Here is a 22,676-nt window from a genome sequence, read left to right as displayed (position 1 = left end):
TCTCCAAAATGTCATGCAGGAATGCAAATGTTAGTTTCACAGAAAAACATACATGTACACAATAAATGCATTAGCCTACAGCTTTCAAAAGCTTGAATTGTAATACAAGTAAATAGTAGGAAAAGGCACATAATATAAAATATGGCCATAGAGAATGGAATAGAATTTTAGTCTTTAATGAACATTACTTCAAGAGACATTTTCAGTTTCCAATATACTCTGATATGATGCAATAATGAACAAGTGATCAGTAGATATGTTGACCAACTGAACAAAAAATTAAAAATAAAAAAATAATTTATCGAACTAATTCCGAAAGTGCTAAATCTGATTTCAAGTGTATCTGATTTCAGTATTTTCCCCAAATTCAGAGTCAAATAATCTCTTGACCACTGGGCTTTATGATAGGCTGAGAGTCAAACCACACCCTTAACCAAATTTTCCAGTTCCACTGCTATTGTACTGTTTTTGCTCGAGTCTCATTCTGCTCGTTTGATTTTTTCCCCTTGATTACACATATTGTGCAAATTGGCTTCATTACTTATATTCATTACTGCATTTGCAGTCAGCTTGAGGTTTCCTGCTACGTTACTGATGTCACAAAGATGTTTCCAGAACTCCGTCAAGTATAAAGAGCCAGGGGGGATACCTCCACAGTTATTACATGACACAATGATTATCACACTTATTAGAATCTTTATATATATCCCGCTAGGATTGGGTAAGTACCAGCTGAGCCTCAAATGTTGTTGCTTTTCAGGCACAGATAGTCTAGATGGTAGCTGCTTTAACCCTGTGTGGCAAGACTGCTTGAATAATAAAGTATAGTTTATTAATAATTAGCCTAATCTTTTTTATGAAGCATTTATCTAGTAGCCTATATCTTGTTCTATGACTGATTATTTTAATATGCAGCAAAAAAGTAAACTAGGTCAAACTTTGACCGAAATATATACAACTTCCACCATGATCCGGATGCTTATTTTCAGACAGAATTCTTGGAATATGATTCTATATGTGCATATTATATTAGTTTAATGTGAATAGTACTTTTGTCATAACTGTTCAATCAGATTAAAACTTAAAAACCTTTCTGTACTTGACATTTGTGGAGCACTTAAACAATCACCCAAACAGAACTAAAAAAAAAAAAATAGAAGGAAGTGAGTCTGTAGGTTAAGTCTGAAGACCTTTTTTGTTTTGTTTCCAGCTCTGCATGTGTCTCAGCCGTATCGTGTGGTTGGGAAAGGGGGAGAAGTCCCTCTCCGCTGCTCCTTCAGTTCAAAGTTAAAGCCTGAGGAAATGCAGGTGTCTCTGTACAAAGGTTTGCACGGCCGTGAGAGGATCTGCAGCGCTTATGTCAACCTCTCCGAGCCCTACTTCTCAACAGATGGCACAGTTAATTGCAGAGGGAGTATTAGCTCTGGAAGAGTGGACATGATGATCGCTGGACTGCGAGGGAACGACACAGACATCTATCGCTGTGAGATCGAGATCCTCTTCCCTCCTCCGTATCTCAGAACGCTTGGGAACGGCACTATTGTTTACATTCAAGGTAAGCGATAACCTAGTCTTGTTTTCAGTCTCTTGCATGTGGTTTCCCCACAGTTTCACCTTTTTTTGTACAGTTGTCAATGTATAGATGATCTATAACAATAGTGTGTTTTTGTATTAATAGCTATTACTAATAACAAGTATTGAAATAACAAACAACAATGCATTTTGGAAGATAGCCATAACGCAATCACTTAAATTAAATACTCTATGTCATCATACTTTTTAAAAAATCTTATCCCAGTAATATTATTTTAATAGCAAATTCGAATATAGCGTTCACTACACTTAGCTGTAGTTCATAGGTAAAGCGCTAGAGGGAGCCAGATTATAAAAGAGTGAACAAGGAAATGTTGTTGTCACCTGAGGTCAAGTGGGTGGAAATGGGGCCTCCCCGGCACATTCAACTTTGCAGCACTTACTGCTCTACATTTTGATATTACCGGTGGAAACTTTGACTTTACACGAGAATGATGTTTTTCTTTGAAAATGTAGATTTATGACGCAAGTGTGCTAACATAAGCGCTTAAAAAGACAAAAGAACTGTGAAAAAACAATCTTCAGAGATGAGAAGGTTAGCCGTTAAATACCGCCAGCTTCCTGTTGTCAAACATGTGGAGGCCTCATCCACTAAATTTGGAACACTGTGAAAAATTTAATTCACAAAATGATTCACATAAGCCTACATCCCTGTTGAAAAAAAACAGTATATGCTGGTTTGGTATGTTTTGATGCTGGTTTATGGTCCTTTGCTGGTTTAAACTGGTCCTTTGCTGGTTTATGCTGGTCCTTTGCTGGTTTATGCTGGTCCTTTGCTGGTTTAAACTGGTCCTTTGCTGGTTTAAGCTGGTCCTTTGCTGGTTTATGCTTGTCCTTTGCTGATTTAAGCTGGTCCTTTGCCAGTTTATGCTGGTCCTTTGCTGGTTTAATCTGGTCCTTTGCTGGTTTAAACCGGTTCTTTTGCTGGTTTATGCTGGTCCTTTGCTGGTTTAAACCGGTTCTTTTGCTGGTTTATGCTGGTCCTTTGCTGGTTTAAACTGGTCCTTTGCTGGTTTAAGCTGGTCCTTTGCTGGTTTAAGATGGTCCTTTGCTGGTTTATGCTGGTCCTTTGCTGGTTTAAGCTGGTCCTTTGCTGGTTTATGCTGGTCCTTTGCTGGTTTAAACCGGTTCTTTTGCTGGTTTATGCTGGTCCTTTGCTGGTTTATGCTGGTCCTTTGCTGGTTTAAACCGGTCCTTTTGCTGGTTTATGCTGGTCCTTTGCTGGTTTAAACTGGTCCTTTGCTGGTTTATGCTGGTCCTTTGCTGTTTTATGCTGATCCTTTGCTGGTTTAAACTGGTCCTTTGCTGGTTTATGCTGGTCCTTTGCTCATTTAAACTGGTCCTTTTGCTGGGTTATGCTGGTCCTTTGCTGGTGTAAACTGGTCCTTTGCTGGTTTAAGCTGGTCCTTTGCTGGTTTAAACTGGTCCTATGCTGGTTTATTCTGGTCCTTTACTGGTTTAAACTGGTCCTTTTGCTGGTTTAAGCTGGTCCTTTGCTGGTTTATGCTGGTCATTTGCTGGTTTATGCTGGTCATATGCTGGTCATTTGCTGGTTTATGCTGGTCCTTTGCTGGTTTATGCTGGTCATTTGCTGGTCATATGCTGGTCATTTGCTGGTTTATGCTGGTCATTTGCTGGCAAAGGACCAGCATAAACCAGCATCAAAACATAGTTCAAGTTTTCAGTGAAAGTAATACTGAAATGGGCTTAGGTTGCCATCCAGAGGGTAAAAACTAAATCTTCTATCTTCTTTTATAGAAACTCCAAACTGCCCCACTGCATCCACCCAGAGCCAGATTCAGAGCCAGATCCAGACTTCAGAGCGGGAAGATGTCAAATATGATGTAGGCCCACTTCCTCTGCTATATGCCATCCTAATCATCACATCCTGCAGTTTAATTCTACAGGTGAGAAACAAGTCTATTCTAATGATTTTCCTTAACAGACTACCCTGCTGAAAAGATTTGTGTCGACAAGCTGAACTGAATTTCTGAATAGATTTACTCAAGTTTAGAATTTGACAATAATGTGATCAAATGTCACTCAGATGTCATTTATCTCTGTAACACAGATGATCGCCTGCAAATGGAGGGCCTCTACAGCCACGGCACCTATGCTTTCACAAAAAGAGAGCTATATGAAATTCTAAGGGGGTAATATCTCCGTTCGCATGTACTAACATGTATTCTAACCTGCATGTACTCACATGTCATTTTCTTCTGCATGTATTTTCATGTAATTTTAACCTGCATGTATTGGCATGTACTCACTCACTGTAATTTTCAACTACATGTACTCACATGAATTCTCATTTGCATGTATTCACATGTATTTACACAACATTTGACCACTGTCTTTGTTATTCCATTTTCTTTATATTTTATTAAAATGAAATAAACATATTTACATTTAACCCTTGTGCTTTACTGAATATCCTGCCATGTGTTTGCCTGCCCATCCAGTCCTGATTGTGGTACTACATAGAGAGAGAAACGCAGAAACTTCTGCTCATATGGGTTCATAAGGATGATTGTCAGGACTGAATGTTCCAAACATACATTTGGAACTTTATTTACCTAACCTATCACAAAAATAGATGGTTGGCAACTGCTAAAAACCTGACTTTATCATGAATTACAGCAGGAATATGTGTTGATAAAGCAGTTATTAACACACTAAGCAACTATTATCATGTCTAAATAATTGTGATACCTTAAAATTGCTTGTAAATTTCCTATTATGCTTATCATCACCAAATACTGGATTCAGTCTTTTTGTTAACATGTTCTCATACAATTAGCACAGATTTTCTTGGAGGTTTTATTATTGGATCTGACTTATCGCAGGCTTGATCTTAGCTTTTGAGTTATCATTGCCAGAATTATCTACAACTAATGTTTTCCTTTTTTTTCGTGGTAATGGAGGTATAATCCTCAAGTCACTTTACAACATGATATGACCCTTATAGAAAAAGACTAGAGTCTGTTTTAAAAGCAAAAGATGCTTCAACCAAATTTTAGTTAATGGGAATGATCATGCAACTAGGTTAGACTTGTTAGTTCCCCCCTTTTCTATTTGTATTGGATAAAAAGATCTGAGATTATTTACTCTGGGTTATTTTTTACATCACAAAAAATCTGCTATGACCCACCTTGCGTACCAAAGTGAGTCATATGATGGAGTCAAATAATGCAACAGATCGTAATGGCTTTTTATCAGTAAAAACTTGTGTCATCCATCAGTATCAATCTTTCCTATCACCAAGACATGACGAAGAAAAAAAGTGACAAGGTCATCACAAAAGTTTTTGTTTTGTGAACCTCGGCTATCCATCACAAAAACAGGACATGATACTGATAACCTGCTGTGTTTTCATATTTGATGTGATGCTTCAACAGGATGTGGAACCGAAAAGAGCCTGGTTTACATAGTATACGTTTGAATCACAAACAACAGTTGCCACAACTAGGTTAACTTCAACTTTAATCAGCGCTCCTTCATTTATTTGCCTAATTGGCAGTGACGAAAATAAAAACTTAGATGATAAATCATGTGAATATATGCTGGCTAATGTAAAACCACCATTACCCACAATTTTACATACAGTAGCTGAACAATTGATCATAACTATTGTGAAGAAAATTAGAATACTGCATATGACTTTTTTATTCTTATGAAACTAAACTGCATATGAAAGTGAGTGGATCAGAATTACTTTATTGCTCATTAAGTAGGATATGGGTTTTTCCTAACATGGCTGCACATCAAACATTTTCCTTTCAACAACTTCATGTTACAAGAAACTGCCCACTCATTCCTCACCGTCAGACGCCTGTCTCAGCTGGGACACCTAAAGAAAAGAGGTTAAAACTCAAGTTGTATCACAAATTATGATTCACTTCACAATAATGAATGGTTTATCAAGTGTGTTAAATGTTGCTGTCTTCTCTTAATCAATTGCTCACAGCATACTAAGCAACAAATATGATGTCTGTGGGTGATATTAATCATCCAACCCACATACAGTACTTCCTGTGTTTTCTAACTCCAGCAAAAACAAATCGTAGAGCTTCGTCCAGCATCACACTCTCACACTGACGAGGATATGTTAACATGCCTGACAGGTTCACTCTGCTTACTTTCAGCTTTTGTTTCATACTTCACAATGGTAAGAGGCTAACCTTTTTAATACTGTTGTCAGTTACTGGTCTGTGTACATTCACACCAAAAATGCTTATTAAAACAGATTACACTTACGGTTTGGTTTTCGGCAATAATGATTTCTTACTGGTGCAGAAAATTACACTGGTAACCAGCAACAAGTTGTTTTTATCTGGCCATTTTTATGGTGAATTTAGCTCGACATGTTTGTTTAAATCAGCAGTAAAAATCAGTGTATTAAAATAAAACACTGCATTAATCAGAACTATATAAATGTCCTAGTTGCCAAAACCAGATCAAACAAATATTCTGGTTTCCGTAGACAGTTGTCATATGCATATATTTACTTTGAGTCCTGTAAAGTATTGTGAATATAACGGAATACTCATTTATTTACATTGTTGTTTAAAGTTTTAATGACGTGAATGAGAATAAGCTGATTCAGTTACTGTTCAAAAGTACTAAATGCATCATAATAAATTGTAAGAAAGAACAGAACATTAGGAAAATAATGTCTTATGTTTAAGATTAACAGAGTATTAAGCTGATTATACATTTCAGGAACATGTATATATTCAGCAAGATTCATGTAACTGTCGAGCATGTAAATGGTATTTTCAAAATAAAGACTTAAACAGCTGTGTGCATATAAACGTGGTCAGCGTCAAACTGTAAAATTGAAATCTGAAACATTTGATCTATAAATGAACTAAACTGATTTTCTTTGTCACCTCAGTTTGTTGTTGGAACGTGAGTGAACCTCTCAACCACACATTCAATGACGACGACTCTGTCAGTGTCACATGCATGCTTATTGGAGAGGAAAAGTTTCATATGGAAGCTAAGTTGAAAATGAATGATGAATATATTTGTGAGATTTACAACAAAAACAAAGAACCGGGCAAGTATAAAGACTGTACATGGCAGCATAAGGACAACAAATTCACCTTCACCTTAAAGAACCCTGAGGGCTTACACAAAAATACATTTTCCTGTGAGATTTTCAAAGTTAAACCAATTCCAATCACACATAAAAAAGGACCCAAAATTAAGCTTTTCCGAGGTAAATTCATCCAGCATAAACCACACAGTGCATCAGTTTTAAATTCCAAGAAATGCATGCAAAGAATGTGGAATATTTCAGATTTAGTTTAAATCTTGCATTTAAAAAATAAAATAAAATCAATAACCTTTATAAAAAAATTTTTTTAAAGGTTGTAATAAGTCTTCGGCTCCACCGATGAACAGCTGTCCAATCGCTAATCAAACAAATGACCAGGATCACAGACTTGTAGAAAGTCACACACCTGAAGAAATGTATACCCTATTAATCTGTGGTCTGATAATAGTGGTGGTAATGCTGTGTCTCTACAGCATTATTCTTACAGCAGTCTTCATCAGATTGAGGGTAAAACTTATTTACTAACTTTTATTTTATGTTTGTGTTGTTTTATACTGTCTTAACCACTGAATATCTAGTATCTTATCAGTATTGTGTCTGTATACAGTACATATCTTGTTGCATTGATTTATTTAATCAAGATGGAGAGGCTGTGCTACATTGTGAGTATACTGCAGTCACAGTGCTGTTGTAATGCACATCAGATTGACTATATTCACACTACAGCACTGCCTCAAGGACCTTACTGCTTTTATAAAACAATCACCACTTTGCGCTTTCCCTGATGTTTTTTTCCTGTCTTTTATGTGCAAGCACTACTTCTTAACATTAGCATCTTTATCAGCTTTACTTAGTATCTTTGAAAACATTTTTGTAAAGGAATAATTAACCTAAAAGTGAAAAATTTTCCCTCAGGTTATTCAAGATGTGAATGAGTTTGTTTCTTCATCAGATTTGGTGAAATTTAGCATTATATTACATGCTCACTAATGGATCCTCTGCAGTGAATGGGTGTCATCAGAATGAAAATCCAAACAACTGATTAAAAAACATCATAGAGTTATTAACATGACTCTAGTCTCGCAGTTGTCTCATTCATGTCTTATGAAGTGAGAAGGTCCGCTTTAAGCTAAAGTTGTCCTCTATCCATAGTATTGCTTGCCCTAGTTCTCTCAATCAGGAGAGAAATATGCACAGATCGAACACTGCAAAGTTATTAAGGATTATTTTGGCCAGTAGAAAGAGTTTAAAGTTAAACACCTCAATGATGGATTTGTTTCTTACAAACACACAGCTTCATAAAACATGAACTGATGGACTGGAGTCGTGTGGATTACTTGTGTGTTATTGTGACATTTCTATCAGCTATTTGGACTCTCATTCTGACAGCAACCATCCACTGCAGAGGATCAATTGGCGATCAAACGATGTAATGCAAAATTTCTCCAAATCTGTTCTCGTGAAAAAACTAATTCATCTACAACTTAGCTGGCCTGAGGGGTCTATTCTTTAAGTGTAGATAAAGCTGAATGGAATCACAATGTAATATAGGCACCAGATATGTTGGATTATTTTTAAATCTACGCTATAAAATAATCTTTAAAATATATGGTAAAAAAAAACAGAATTATACCATAAAAAATATGGTAACACCATTTTAGGTTTAACGGTTTTACCTTAAATTTACAGTTTAATACCGTGATTTAACTGATATAATGTTAATATACCAACTTATTGAAGTAATAAAATCTGTTTTGTACCTTTGTAATACACTGGTAACCACCAAAAGCAGGTGGTGATGAAAAGTCACGTGATGAAACAAAGCCCATCCCAGCTTTTAAATAATAAGATACATAAAAGGTGCACAGATTCATTCACACAAACACTAAACACCATCAGGGTGAGACTCATTAAACTGAATTATGCAATAAACATTAGTTTAACAACATTATATGTAACATACAAAAAAAAAACCCATCACATTCTAACAAAATTTGAAATGTAATGCAGAGAATTCTGGGAACGTCAGTTTATGGTTTTTCCCTGTAAATTTTAACCATTAAACAGGTTTGTACTGTAGCATTTTCACAGTTTTTTACCGTTAAAATCACAGTCATTTTTTACAGTGTAATACAATTACGTTGCTATCCTGCAGTAGAGCTGATATGCATTTATATATTGTGCTGTTTTTATCTTCCTCTCCAGGCCACAAAGCCTGAGTCCTCTGACACACTGACCTACGTCCCAATGCAGGTAAGTTCTTTCCTCTGTTGTGCCAAAAATGATTTGTGCCAGTAATGCAATATGTCTGTGGCTGTCTGGTACAACAGTACTTCAAATACAAACAATTTTACTGTTTCAGAGGAAGGTAAACCGGCGTGATCTAGACAACACCGAATATGTGGACATGCGTGAAGTGCAGAAACGGGGAGGATCCCACAGAGATATGAACCACAACTCTCATTTTGCTAATGCCTGAGCTCATTTCTAGTGGCATAAGTGATCACGGGATAAAACTGTTATCTCTCTACCAAAAAAACAGCCTTTCCTAAATGCCTGAATCTGCATATTGTGTCTGCACCGCATACAGTACGCAGTCTTGATGTTCTCTGTGTCAGATGGTTTCATCTGGTGGCTTGTATAACCTAATGTTTAATTGTAATTATACCAAGCTAAATGTATATAAGGGTCTAGCTTGGTCATTTTTTAATTATCATTTTGTTCCCATGGACCAATAATCAATGATAATATGAGTTTTGTTCAGTGTTGCCCTCCCCCCAAATATTTTTTTAACAATAAATAGATAAAACAGAGACTATATTGAATGATTCTTTAAATTTGCTGATTATATGGTGAAGTAAATAAAGAAAAAAACAGTAAGATAAGATATAAATATGTGATATGTATGTGAATGTCTCAGCCATATTATTGATTTAGTAAGGAAATTAGTAACAACCAGTGACCAGTCTGACCACCAGTGTCGTAACATTATCATAAACACTATCATAATCATAAATCACACATTATCATAAACACTGTCACATACTGTAAATCATTTGCTTTTACTACAGTTTGTTTCAAACAAAGACAGAAAGAGATATACAGAAATATCTCTTTAGAAAACTACCCACAACTGCACGCAAGGTCATAATCTGAGCATGTCTGGTCATAATTATTGATCTTGAGAGATATGTACATCCCTTTAAAATTTGTTCAATGTATAATGTCAACAAATTACACTTACAAACTAACAGTTTTTTATACCAGCTTAGTTAGAAAAAGACTTAAAGAAGACAGGCTATTCAAAATTAAGAATCTTTTGATGACGTACGTACAACTGAATTTGAAAGGTACTAGCAAAGGTTTCACTCTCTGTGGAACAAACTCAGCCCAAAGACAACAGCATAAGCCTACGCTTTCGCATCTCTCACATGTGCATCTTTTCCACATCATGCAGAAGGTTGTATTATTCATTTTTTGACCAAAAAAAAAAAAAATCCAAAACTTGTTCTCCTTATTCTTCTGAATCCAAATGTGCAGAACTTTCCCTGGAGAAATTGACATGCACACAAACTCGCCATGCTAAAATCAACAACACGCTGTAATGTTTTTATTCAAGCAACATACCGTATGCGTTTTTAGCTAACTGAGACTTGTTATAGCACTTATATGTCATTGCTCTTTTGTTGTTTTTGATTGCTTCCATTGTCCTCATTTGTAAGTCGTTTTGGATAAAAGCGTCTGCTAAATGACTAAATGTAAACGTATACTTCCTACAGTGAGTTAACGCTCCCGCTGAACCGGACGTGATTCCTTCTCAGTTGCACTGTTGTCATTGCACGGTCAATGGCGGACGGTGCTTGAGCGTTTATCTGAAAAACGTAGGTTTCGCACAAATATACTTGAATATCGACCGGCCATTTAAAGCATTTAGATCGCACGTGTGTTTCGGCCCGTCAGCATGGATGTGAATCTGACCATCTCTCTGATGCGGGGCCAGATGGGCGCTGTTATTGAGAAAGCCGTGAACATCGCGGTGGAGACCGTGTTAGGAGAGATGATCCGGGTGGTCGGGCTCAAATTCGAGGAGATCAAACGGGAGATGACCGCTAAAGAGAAGGAGAACGAGAACATCAGGAGGATGTTGGAGACGTCGCGCTGTCAGATGAAAACCATGCGCAAGTACATCAGCGTCCTGTCTGCTGAAGAGCCCAGACATAGACTGTATCAGGGAGATGGAGACATGGCTACAACATCCACAGGGATGCACTGCAGAAGAGGGCAAAACCCCTGTCCCAGACCTAGAGTCTCTGAGCCAGCCCCTGTAGCTGGACCCTCGTGGCTGAGACAACAGATGCACATGTCCAAAGAAACATTAAGAAGTGACAATCACATTCCTGAGCAAGACACTGAAGAGACCCATGCATCAACAATTCATAAAGGTATGAAACGCCACCTTCATGTATGGGTAATGCGTGCACTTTTCCATTATCCCATCATCAATATGACATTAGGTGGCTTTCCTTTCAACCAAGTGAACATAAGACTTTTTAAAGCATTTCATTCATTTGTTTTGAGATTGTCTTGTCATTTTTGCCACTAGGATAAAAACATATTACTTAAGAAAGATTCCTGATATCTATTTTGTTATGGTCTTTCTTTATATAGTTTTATTTAGTAGCCAATTTTCTCCTCAGTTTTCATTTCCACCCTGTTATCATTCAGGAGGATGTGACCATTTTTTGTTGGAGACAACAGTACCAACATCTCTAGCTAGGTCTTAGCGTTAACATTTGATTGGATGTCTTTAGTTATGCTTGGATGTATTAGTTGGTATTAGCTATTTTTTCCATCCTGTTAATGTTCTTGCTGTTGTGTAAATAATCATATTATACTTTTCTAAACTATGGAGTATAACACGCATACTAGTTTTTAAGAGCTGAATAACAGGACTGACCAAACAAGTCCATTGTCAGTAATTATACAAACAAATACCAAAAACATATATCACAGACACTTTTAAGGAAACATGCACAAATAACCACATGAGCACCAAAAGGCTCTTTACATGAAGCAAACCCTTTTATAAACTACACTTTTTGTATTATAATAGATCCTTTTAAAAAATAGTTTTTAAAGAAGTTACAATGCTAAAAATGTGCAGCGTAACAGGAATGACCAAAACATTACATTATTAGTAATTGCAGCAGTAGACAGATATTTAATTGCTGATCATATATTCTTAGAACTAGTGATAGGCCAATATGATATTTAAAGCAGAGTTGTCTTATGATGGCACGTATCATATGCACAACATTAACATTAATGCACTTTATATAAACACTTATTTTCAAGTGTCATGACAATTTCTTAAAAATTTTCAAGGACAGTAGCTAGTTTTAAAGGGAGAAAACTGTTCCTATAAAACCTGTTTCTACAATGCATAAATTATGCATAATTACATGCAAGTAACCCTAAGCCAAACCCTAACCATATAGTTAGTAAGCAAATGCAGTTAATTAATATTACTCAGTACTTAAATATATAATTACATTGTAACAAGGACAGCTTAAAATAAAGTGTTACCCCAACTTTCTGCTAATACTAATTAGCACAAAAGGTTGTGGGTTCGATTCCCAGGGAATACATGTTAGGTAAAAAATGTTAGCCTGAATGCACTGTAAGTCGCTTTGGATAAAAGCGTCTGCTAAATGCATAAATTCAATTAATACTTATTTAACTTTGTACTGCACCAAAATAATGTCACTTTCCTACTGTTTTCCCTCAACTCAACAGAAAGTGACTTTTGTTGTTTCTGTAGTTGTGAACTCAAGCTCTCATCTGATGGACAGTCAGGCGCTTCTGTCAGAGACCATTGATCCCATCTGGGGTCAGAACCCTCTGGCCTCTGCAGAGACTGGACACACAGACATGCCTGACAGCAGCGTCCTCTCTGCACCCATGATGGCAGATGAATACATGTCATCCCAAACGACAAGCACATTGACCCTTGGAGCACCATCACTTAAAATCAAACAGGAGGAAGCGGAAGTTGAAATAGTCTGTGTGAAAGATGAACCCGCAGAAGCTGGCAGCATCCCTAGATTTGAATATTCCAACGCTGAACTTCACCAGCCAGCGGGAGAACCAGAGCTTGGGGTCTCACTAGATCTCCCCGCATCATTTCAAGCTCTTCAGAGTCCAGGCACTTCAGCAGACCTTGCAATCCCAGCATACATTGGTGTGGACCCGACTACCTGTAAGTATAAAACTCAACATTTCTGCACGGCTTCATTTTTTAAATATTATGAACGTACTGTAGATAGTAAAGTCTTTTTTTTCTCAGGCTATTAAATCCCTGATATTACGATTATGTCACCAACGCATACCTGCAGCCGTGGCCAAAAGTTTTGAGAATGACACAATTATTAATTTTCACAAAGTCTGCGGCTTCAGTTTTTATGATGACAATTTGCATATACTCCTGTAATGAATTAAACCTTGCTAATCATCGGGAAGAAGGAGGCGGGAACCGGCGGACAATCAAACAACATTTTAAGAAAGCAAAATAAACACAAAACAACGCACCAGCCCCTCACGGACGACTGGTGCGCGCAAATAAAAACCAAAACACAACTAAAAGCCCAGGCCTGGTCCTCTCTCGTCCTTCACTGTCGTCGCTCCAGTTTTATATCCTTCCATCTCCTCCGTGGGCCTCGAGACCGGCGGGTCGAACAGGTGTAGCTCATCTCCAATCACTCCACCGGCCTCGCTCCCATGTCCCTCGGCCCCGCCCCACTCGTCACAACTCCAGAATGTTACGAAGAGTGATTGAATTGCAATTGATTGCAAAGTCCCTCTTCGCCATGAAAAAATTAACTTAATCCCAAAAACATTTCCACTGCATTTCAGCCCTGCCACAAAAGGACCAGCTGACATCATGTCAGTGATTCTCTCGTTAACACAGACAAGGCTAGAGATCGCTCTGTCATGCTGATTAAGTTAGAATAACAGACTGGAAGCTTTAAAGGAGGGTGGTGCTTGAAATCATTGTTCTTCCTCTGTTAACTATGGTTACCTGCAAGGAAACATGTGCAGTTATCATTGCTTTGCACAAAAAGGGATGTACAGGCAAGGATGATGCTGCTGCAGGTGAGATTGCACCTAAATCAATCATTTATCGAATCATCAAGAACTTCCAGGGGAGAGGTTCAATTGGTGTGAAGAAGGCTTCGGAGCGCCCAAAAAAAGTCCAGCAAGTGCCAGGACCATCTCCTTAAGTTAATTCAGCTGCGAGATCGTTTCTTCAGCAGTGCAGAGCTTGCTCAGGAACAGCAGCAGGCAGGTGTGAGTGCATCTGCACGCTCAGTGAGGACAAGACTTTTACAGGATGGCCTGGTGTAAAGAAGGGCAGCAAAGAAACCACTTCTCTCCTGGAAAAACATCAGGGACAGACTGAAATTCTCCTAAAGGTGCGGGGATTGGTTTGCTGAGGACTGGAGTAAAGTCATTTTCTAAGATGAATCCCCTTTCTGATTGTTTGGAGCATCCAGAATAAAGCTTGTCTGGAGAACGAGAGTGCTACCATCAGTCCCGTGTCATGCCAACAGTAAATCATCCTGAGATCATTCATGTGTGGGGTTGCTTCTCAGCCAAGAGAGTGGGCTCACTCACAATTTTACCTAAGAACATGGCCACGAATAAAGAATGGTACAGAAATATCCTCCTAGAGCAACTTCTCCCAACCATCCAAGAACAGTTTGGTAAGGAACAGTGTCTTTTCCAGCACGATGGAGCACCTTGCCATAAGGCAAAAGTGATAATTAAGTGGCTCGGGGAACAAAACATCAACATTTTGGGTCCATGGCCAGGAATCTCCCATTGAGAACTTTTCAATCCTCAAGAGTTGGTGGACAAGCAAAAACCTACAAATTGTATAAACTTATTGTAATTCTCAATAAAAGTCTTTGACACTTAAGAAATTCTTGTAATTTTACTTATACTATAGTAACATCTGACAAAAATATCTAAAAACACTAAAGCAACAAACTTTGTGAAAATCTATATTTGTGTCAATCTCAAAACGTTGTGCCATGGCTGTATGGTGTACAAACTTTTTTGTTTTTAAGCATAAAAACGTCACACTTCAAAAAGAATACATATGTATTTTTATTTCAAAATACTTGGACAATATAATAATAACAGTATGAAGGTTTTATAAATCTGATTTTAACTTGTGTTAAAGCAAGATGATTCAGTTTTAGCAAGTGCTTTGTTAAACAGCTTGCTTTTCAAAATCATTAGATTAAAGGAAAATAAGTTAAAAAAGAAAAGAAAAAGTGGACGTGCACAAAAAAAAAGACAAAAAATAATCGAGTGCTTTACTTAAAAGCAAACAAAGCTTTTATAATTTTATTTAAAAACTAGTGTAACTTTGCAATAAAGCAGTTTTTTTCTATACATACAATTTTTGTGTAAACGTTCAAAACATCAAAATGTACACAAATGTACACCGCAAAGGGTCTGTTTACATGAAGCAAATCTAACTTACAGGAATTAGGTCAGTATTGAAAACCAAAAGCACCTAGAAAAAAAGATTTCCACCTCAGAAAAGGAAGGGTTAGATAATGTGCTAATTCATTAGTTTTACATTTTGTTTGTATTAATGTTTTCAAAAATAAGATTTAAAAATAAGATAAGATTTTCCCTAGCTGTTCTCATAAAGCAGTTCATTAAAAAAAAATAATACTCCCCTCATGTTGTTGAAAACCTGTATGAATGTTTCTTTGAGACACAAATATCATAAAATAATATCAGAGATCTGTTCAACGATGTTTTCTGAGAAAGATGTGTTTGGCACTTCTGTTTATTCAAGAGGTAAGCTTGAGGTAACCTGAGAGTGTGGTTAGAAGCAGATTTCTGTTTTGACACAGACCTCTTTTCACATAGTATTTGAGACTGAACTGAGAGTCGTGACCACTAACAGCAGCTCTTAACCACTGTAGAGAGAACTGATGGCACCAGAAATGGAAAGCATGGTTATCTTCACTGGTACACATGAACATGTTAAAAAAACACATGCGAAAAGTGCATGTCTCTTTCTGAAGACAATTCATGAACTTTTTTTGATCTTCATTTCAATGGTCACTACTCAGTTTAGAGTCTGAAAGTATTGCAGTGACACTGATGCTGTAGTAAGTCATTTTTACACTGAACTTCCACCCTGTTACAACTGATCCTGAAACATTTCTAAATCTCATTCAGAATTATGGACATTACAGGGTTGAAAAACACCAGATATCTACATTTTTGTAAAATAGTACTGCCATTTCTCAACCTTCTACGGACACCTTGGCAATATAATCACCATTGGCTAGTACATTTTTTAGTTTACTCGCCAGAATGATATATTATTTCACATACACACACATTACAATCAGCTTATCTTTGTAAAATGGCACAGCTTCTTAAATCTCAGCTTCTTAGTCAATCAAGCATTATATAGTGGTATTATGATAATTAAGCACAATTTAATTATATAACTTTAATGATTAGAACTAAAACTTGGTAACCATGTATGAATGCATATTTGTCATTTTAACTGATGGTGACTCTTACGATATTGTTAGTCATTCAGGGTTTCTGTAAAAAAAAAAAAAAATTGTAATAGATAATACAAAATCTACTAACATACCAACAATATACAATGCACTACATACAGATTGATGAGCTGCTGGGTTCATGAATATTAATCACATTGTCTGCGTTAGGTCGAACTGATTTGCTGAAATCAAAACAGGGACAGTAATAGATCAGCGCCAGCCAATGACATTGCCATTTGAGCATTAGCTCCGCCCACTACCGGAGAAACCGGCATATCTTCTGCTTGTTCTAAAAAGCTGAATAATTCTAAATGAACTCCATTATTTTGACAGGAAAATACAACAAAGAATATAGTTTACATGTAGTGCAGTGATTCACTCTCTCTCTCTGCATGTGTGAGAAACAGCGCTATCAGTAAAGCGACGGCGAGTCGTGCGCCTTCACACAGAGTTTACAGAGCGTCTAATACGGGTGCGCTGTGCGTCCATTGAGATGAATTGAAAAAGTACAGATCGCTTGATGGAGAGCAAAACTCTGAAGCGCTCAGTCAGTGTTTATACAGAGTATACATATAATAGCCTCGAACACACACACTGGCGAGTAAAATCTAAGAGTTTATTAGCCAATGGCTAACAGTAGACATAATTTAGTCGCCCAGAGTAAAATTTAGTCACATATGCGAGTGATTTACTCGCAATGTAGAGGGTGGGTTTTTACTTACTAAAGAATCATATGGAGAGAGCAATAAATGTAACTCAACTTGCACATATGATGAATTCATACATGTGATCAAGTGATGCTGAGTTTTGAAAGCATCTGTTTTTTTGGAATACGGAGAAGCTGAGCAAGTCTTCATATTGGATTCCTTTTTCAGACACAGTAATGGCTAAAACAGCTGCTGAAAAACAGAGAGAGTACAGGGCGAGAAGGGATGCTGATCCGGCACGCAGGGAAAAGTACCTCAGGAGTGAGCGAGAGAGGTGGAGAAGAGATGTTGAGACAGGGAAAAAGAAGAGAATTGGTGACCTGGGTGAGAAGGCTCAGAGATGGAGGCGCAAGGAGTGGAGAGATGCCAAAGAACGACAGAAGAGGAGTTTTTTAAAATTAATTGCTACCCCTCCAGACAATCCCGAACCCAGTCTGATGGTGTTGCTGCAACCCTGAAGAGGAAGACAGACACACTGTTAAGTCAGGGTCTGGACATCCCAGGTGTATGGAAACTCATCAGGACCTTTATCAAGGCCAGAATCAGTGGTTGATAAACCACTTGAGAGGCATTTATACATCAACATTGAGGCTCCACCTGGTAACTTCAGTGAAGTCAGTGAGCTAAAGAATATTTCAGTAGTAACTTGTATAGAGAGGGCTGGCTGAGATTGATTTCAGTTCACTGAAATGTATGGGTCATTCTTAATATGTTATTCTATATTTTTTTGTATTGTACCTTTAGTTATTATTTAAATGAGTTGTTAATATTTAAATAAATGAATGGATGAATGATTGAATCAATTAATGTATATTTCACCAACTGTACCCAGTTCATCCCTGTTATCATATTCAACCCTGTTACCCCCCCCCCCCCCCCCCCCATCACTGTGTTTTTGTAATATTCTATGTATTTAGTTTACTGTATCTGAGGTAATCAGTAAATTGCTATATGTTATGCCTGGCTGTACTGAATATTTCTTTAGGATACTGATTCACGAGTTGAACTGAAACATTTTAAAAAAGAATAATAAAATATATAACATAAAAAAAATGTAACTTTAGCCTGAGGTGGGAAAATCTTCCTTAGATCAGCAAAGATATTTTCATGAAATAGAAAGCATTCAAACAATTATAAAAAAATAAGTTGCATTATTAAATTGAAACTGAAAACCTTTTTGAACACAGTGAGGTTTGTGATCCTTTCTAATGAATGTTCATGATTGATTTTCACAAAATACACATTTGTCAAAATTAAATAATGATTGTATTTGAAGAAACCAACACATTTTCCCCCCTACATGGCCATTCATGTTTTTTACACATCGCAATGATGGGGATCACAGAAGAAATGCATTAACAAAAACAGGTGAGTCTGGCTGCTTTACTTAAACTTTAAAGGCCACTCTAACATTTGAAGACTTCTGATTACTGTGCTCACAGTCATGGTTTTAAAACTATTCCTTTCTTTGCATTGTTTCATTTCCAAAAACATTATTTTAGAGAGAACAGTGTTTTAATTTCACATTAATATACTGTTTCAAGGTATAATGATATAGGGTTGGGAAAACTGACATTAACTGTAACAGGGTTGACAGTTACACAGTTGAGTTAGACAGGTAAAGATCACAACACTAGAGCCTTATTAGAAGAATTAAATGTGGAGATTTTACATTATACAAATATTTAGTTTTCAATCATCAGTTGTTTACTGTACAAAAAGATAACAGGGTTGAAAAAAAATGTCCCTTCTGAGAAACACTAGAAAAACATGTCCTTGCAGAGTTGACTCATGAACAGGGAATGTTGCAATATAGACATAATTATATGATCCTAAGCACATTTAAATAAAATAAAGAGTTATGATAGCAACAGGGTTGAAATATCTGGGAAAATAACTTCAACCAATAATGTAATAATACATTAAGCAAAAGGGCATGTTTCTAGCTTGTACTTCTTTATATCTGTTTAAAATTAATGCGTGTAATTTCTAAGCTGGGGGGAAAAAAGCACATTGAAAGTTTTAGTTTTCTTTGTTTACATAAAAAATGTCTTTATAGCATAGGGAAAGCGTTCTTGGTTATAAGTCTTAATTTATTTGGTTAAAGTTGGAAATAGCTTTTTACCAGAAATCCATAGTACAAATGTACAATCTTTACAAATCTACAGACAGTGATATTTCTACATGTTTGTTTTATGCTTTTTTGAAATATATTACTGTTAACACACGTGAAGTTTTAATGTTTATACATCTTTTTTTTTTTTTTTTTTTTTACAGCTATGTTGGATGCAAGTCCATGGAGTTTTGAAAATAATCATTGTACAAGTAAGTTTAATCATTTTATCATAGACAATTAAATTCTTAATTTTTTTAATAATTACCATTTTACAAATGGCAGTTTCAAGGTAAATCACCTGTGGTGTTGCAGCTGTAGAGAGGGCTATTCTTGAGTCACAGGGAGGAATGGACTGGAAAATCAATCACCTGACTGCACTGGTTCAGTGTCTTGTGGGGAACAAGCACTTTGTGCCTCTACTGCAGATGGAGGATGAGGAAGAGGATTGTATCTATGGAGGATCTTGACTGCTTGGAGTAAAGACTTATGGATAGAGGGACAATGGAAAAAAGATTCGTTGTAATCATGCAACTAAAGTAGTGAACAAAATGACTGAAACTTTTATGCATAATCTATATATAATTTCTGTTTAAGTATTTCTTCCAATGTGGCAAAACAGCTTCAACTGGTGTGGATGGGGAAACAAGCAAGGCATAAGAAAAACAAATATCTGAGCACTAAAAATAGGTATGTCCAGTTGCAATGTTACAATGTTATAATTGCAGAGTCAGTCCTTTCTGTTCTAGTCTGTAGTGCTATGTTCAGTAATAAATGAAAGTCAAAGGTTTTTTTTTTTCTCTTGGTAACCTAGTAATTTTATCTTTTAATCACACAGCTGCAGCGATGAGGAACAGTGTCCTTCTGAGTCCCACAGAAGCAGAGGCAGAAAAGTGTATCAAAGATTACCTGTGTTTGACTCCAGGGAGGACATCCTCCTAACCTGTTGTAAAAATGTCCTTTTTGTTTTATACATATTATGCTTGTACAAAGAATGACTGTATTACATACTGTTAAATAAATAATTAAATAATTGCTTGACCTGTTTTGAGTAGCTGTGATTTGGGTTATTAACATTTCAATGGTCAGTGTCAGGTTTTTTTTTATCAAAATAACAAAAACAACAATCAAATATCTTGAAAATTTGTATTTATTTATTTTGCTTTAACTGTTGTCAAACTGTCTGTATCTGTTAATTAATCAAGTAAATTCCAGTAGTTTTTCCTCTTGGCATTATTGAATATTTCTATAGAATACAGAATCATGTGTTGTTGAACTGTAAAAACATTGTCGGTACTCTGGAAAATTACAATTTTAATAAACAACAACATTCACAAGCAACATTCAAGCAAAAAATCCAAAACAAACAAAAAATGATATATATATATATATATATTTTTTTTTTTCTTAAATGCTCAGGCACACAGGGCATCTATTCCAGAGAGTTTTTGATTTTATTGTTTTTGTGCTTAATAGTACCTTAAAAGTACACATTAATACATAAAGTGTAAATATAATTACCTAAACTGTACATTTTAGTGCGCATTTTACAGTGACAACTTTTTGGTTTCTCAGTGCAACACCAGTTCCATTTTTGGATTCAGAATCAGGATTTTAAGTAAAAAAAATTGTAGTTTTGAGATTTTTTTTTTTGGAAACTATTTTAAGTGCCCCTTTGCTTCTGCAGTGTGAAAAACACAAATATTACATGTAATCCTTGAATAAAAAGTCATAAAATACATATCAGGCTAAAGTGTAAAACCAAAAGCTTTCTAAAAATCAAGATATCTTGGCTACAATGTAAATGAAACTTGCTTAGCAAACATTGATAAGAAGATATTCAAGATTATCAGGAAACTGACAGGATGTGATTTTGCAGTGAGCAGCCAAAACCCTTTTGAAGAGAGGAAAAAGCTGACATGTGTAACATTAGAAACCATGTTTTCACCGCACGTCGAAGCTGTGTAATGCACGGAATCGCAACCGATCTGCCAGTTCGTGAGTTTCATACAAAAGAGTTTAAAGTTACTTTAGAGTGATCTTTTGTGCCACCCTGTGACAGAGTAAACACTGCCTGTTTATTAATGTGTTCAAATGAATGAAGGCTTCTGTAATATTTCACTGTTTAATTTTTTTTAATGGTTTTCGTAATAGTTTTAGATAGCCATTAATGAACCATTACTTTCTACTTTTGTGAAATGGCTCAATACATTTATTAATCTTTGTAATCTCTCTCTTCCCTGGCCACATTTAGATGACGACTCTCAGCTGTCAGTGGCAGGGGTGCAAAAGCAGGTGCGTCCGAGACGTAAGGACCTGAATCTGTATGAAGAATACAAACTCAGCCGGACTCTGAGAGGCCTCAACACGAACCGAGGCCGTAGTACAAACCGACGGCGTGAGCTGGATCAGACTCTACCGCAGGCTCTACTTGCAGACTTGGTAAGGGAACGAAGGGAAAAGACTCGTCTACGAGTGGCCCGCTGGCGTGCCAAACGCAAACTACAAGCCTGTCTGATGGCATCGCAGGCTGTGCAGTTCAGTGGTGCTCCTGTGCAGAGTTCACCTGCCCAGCGTGGAGGCCTGATCTCCACCCGCAGACGAGGCGGAGCGATGGCACAGCGCGGTGGGCTTGGATTGAGAAGGGGACTGTCAGAGACTGGCACTTATAACGTGCTTCTGCAGCTGGGGCCCAGTCCTACACAATCAGCTTTGACACGCGGCATGAATGAGGGTCTGATGCCGTCTGGAGCCTCAGCGCTATCACAGCACAGAACCACTGCATCGAGATCAACTTATCAATGATGCAGTGTTTACTAAGTATTGGCGCGCTAGGTTGTTGTCGTCATCCTAATGGTTAACCAAGTTATATTTTCCGAAGTGAGGCACTTTTACTATAAACTTAGACTGATCTGTGCCAACCTCATTTACAACAAAAATCGGACTATTCATTAATGTTTATTTTGACATAGGGCTGGGCGATTTTTTCGAATTTATCGATAAATTTGAATTTAATGGTTTGTCATGATCAAATCTCGATCTCGAGTCAAACAGTCAAGATCGCAAGTCATCTGCGTCCATGTTTACTTAGAAAAACATTTACATTTATTCATTTAGCAGACGCTTTTATCCAAAGCGACTTACAGATGAGGACAGTGGAAGCAATCAAAAACAACAAAAAGAGCAATGATATATAAGTGCTATAACAAGTCTCAGTTAGCTTAACACAGTATACACGTAGCAAGGGCTTTTAAATGATATAATAAATAACAAAGAAAACCGATAGAATAGAAAAAGAAAATATGAAAAACAATGGAAAAGCAGCACAATCAAATTAAAAACCTGTTAAGAACTACAACTGTATGTCTGGTATTTTTTATGTTTGCATCATTTTTCTTTCTGCAAAGATATTTAAAAAGCGATGACAACTTCATGCGTGGTGCACTTTGAATAGAATTTTCATTAACTAGGGGGTTAATACCTTAATACAGAAAATGTTACTTGAATCCAGAATTGGTTAAACCAATATAATTGGTTAAACCAATATAATAAAAATATAATTTTATTTTGTGTGTGTATCACCCAGCCCTACTTTTACC

The 22,676-nt window shown here is 36.7% G+C and overlaps 3 protein-coding genes across 6 annotated transcripts; all 3 read left to right on the top strand.

The window, feature by feature from the left end:
• Window positions 1-570: 570 nt before the first annotated feature.
• Window positions 571-3,994, top strand: LOC132094684 (T-cell-specific surface glycoprotein CD28-like). Its single transcript, XM_059499347.1, has 4 exons — window positions 571-721; window positions 1,211-1,555; window positions 3,352-3,500; window positions 3,665-3,994. The coding sequence occupies exons 1-4, from the start codon at window positions 595-597 to the stop codon at window positions 3,740-3,742; spliced, it is 699 nt and encodes a 232-aa protein (XP_059355330.1). The 5' UTR covers window positions 571-594; the 3' UTR covers window positions 3,743-3,994.
• A 1,657-nt stretch (window positions 3,995-5,651) lies between these two features.
• LOC132094683 (uncharacterized) lies at window positions 5,652-9,515 on the top strand. The gene is made up of 5 exons (XM_059499346.1): window positions 5,652-5,761; window positions 6,491-6,817; window positions 6,969-7,162; window positions 8,861-8,908; window positions 9,018-9,515. Exons 1-5 carry the CDS (start codon window positions 5,707-5,709, stop codon window positions 9,132-9,134), a joined length of 741 nt encoding a protein of 246 aa, XP_059355329.1. The 5' UTR covers window positions 5,652-5,706; the 3' UTR covers window positions 9,135-9,515.
• An 800-nt stretch (window positions 9,516-10,315) lies between these two features.
• Window positions 10,316-22,100, top strand: si:ch211-67e16.4 (uncharacterized). 4 transcript variants are annotated; one of them, XM_059499755.1, is made up of 4 exons: window positions 10,316-11,097; window positions 12,477-12,914; window positions 19,242-19,289; window positions 19,393-19,668. In XM_059499755.1, the coding sequence occupies exons 1-4, from the start codon at window positions 10,617-10,619 to the stop codon at window positions 19,545-19,547; spliced, it is 1,122 nt and encodes a 373-aa protein (XP_059355738.1). In that variant the 5' UTR covers window positions 10,316-10,616; the 3' UTR covers window positions 19,548-19,668. The 4 variants fall into 4 exon arrangements, with proteins under 4 accessions (XP_059355738.1, XP_059355737.1, XP_059355736.1 ...); XM_059499756.1 differs by having other exon boundaries at window positions 10,322-11,097; window positions 19,506-19,635; XM_059499754.1 differs by lacking the exons at window positions 19,242-19,289; window positions 19,393-19,668 and adding an exon at window positions 17,133-19,218 and having other exon boundaries at window positions 10,318-11,097.
• The last annotated feature ends 576 nt before the right edge of the window (window positions 22,101-22,676 follow it).

The sequence above is a fragment of the Carassius carassius genome, chromosome 19, assembly GCF_963082965.1.
Source record: "Carassius carassius chromosome 19, fCarCar2.1, whole genome shotgun sequence".
Taxonomy (NCBI): Eukaryota; Metazoa; Chordata; class Actinopteri; order Cypriniformes; family Cyprinidae; genus Carassius; species Carassius carassius.
The sequence above is the reverse complement of the archived record's forward strand: the minus strand, read 5'-3'. Positions and strand labels throughout refer to the sequence as shown.

Excerpts from the sequence above, each read along its gene's own strand:
- LOC132094684 (XM_059499347.1), top strand. The coding sequence starts at position 595 with ATGTCACAAAGATGTTTCCAGAACTCCGTCAAGTATAAAGAGCCAGGG. Across the intron at positions 1,556-3,351 it reads CACTATTGTTTACATTCAAG|AAACTCCAAACTGCCCCACT; the intron begins GTAAGCGATAAC and ends CTTCTTTTATAG. Across the intron at positions 3,501-3,664 it reads CCTGCAGTTTAATTCTACAG|ATGATCGCCTGCAAATGGAG; the intron begins GTGAGAAACAAG and ends TCTGTAACACAG.
- LOC132094683 (XM_059499346.1), top strand. The coding sequence starts at position 5,707 with ATGCCTGACAGGTTCACTCTGCTTACTTTCAGCTTTTGTTTCATACTT. Across the intron at positions 5,762-6,490 it reads TTGTTTCATACTTCACAATG|TTTGTTGTTGGAACGTGAGT; the intron begins GTAAGAGGCTAA and ends TTGTCACCTCAG. Across the intron at positions 8,909-9,017 it reads TGACCTACGTCCCAATGCAG|AGGAAGGTAAACCGGCGTGA; the intron begins GTAAGTTCTTTC and ends TTACTGTTTCAG.
- si:ch211-67e16.4 (XM_059499753.1), top strand. The coding sequence starts at position 10,617 with ATGGATGTGAATCTGACCATCTCTCTGATGCGGGGCCAGATGGGCGCT. Across the intron at positions 11,098-12,476 it reads TGCATCAACAATTCATAAAG|TTGTGAACTCAAGCTCTCAT; the intron begins GTATGAAACGCC and ends TTGTTTCTGTAG. Across the intron at positions 12,915-21,331 it reads TGGTGTGGACCCGACTACCT|ATGACGACTCTCAGCTGTCA; the intron begins GTAAGTATAAAA and ends GGCCACATTTAG.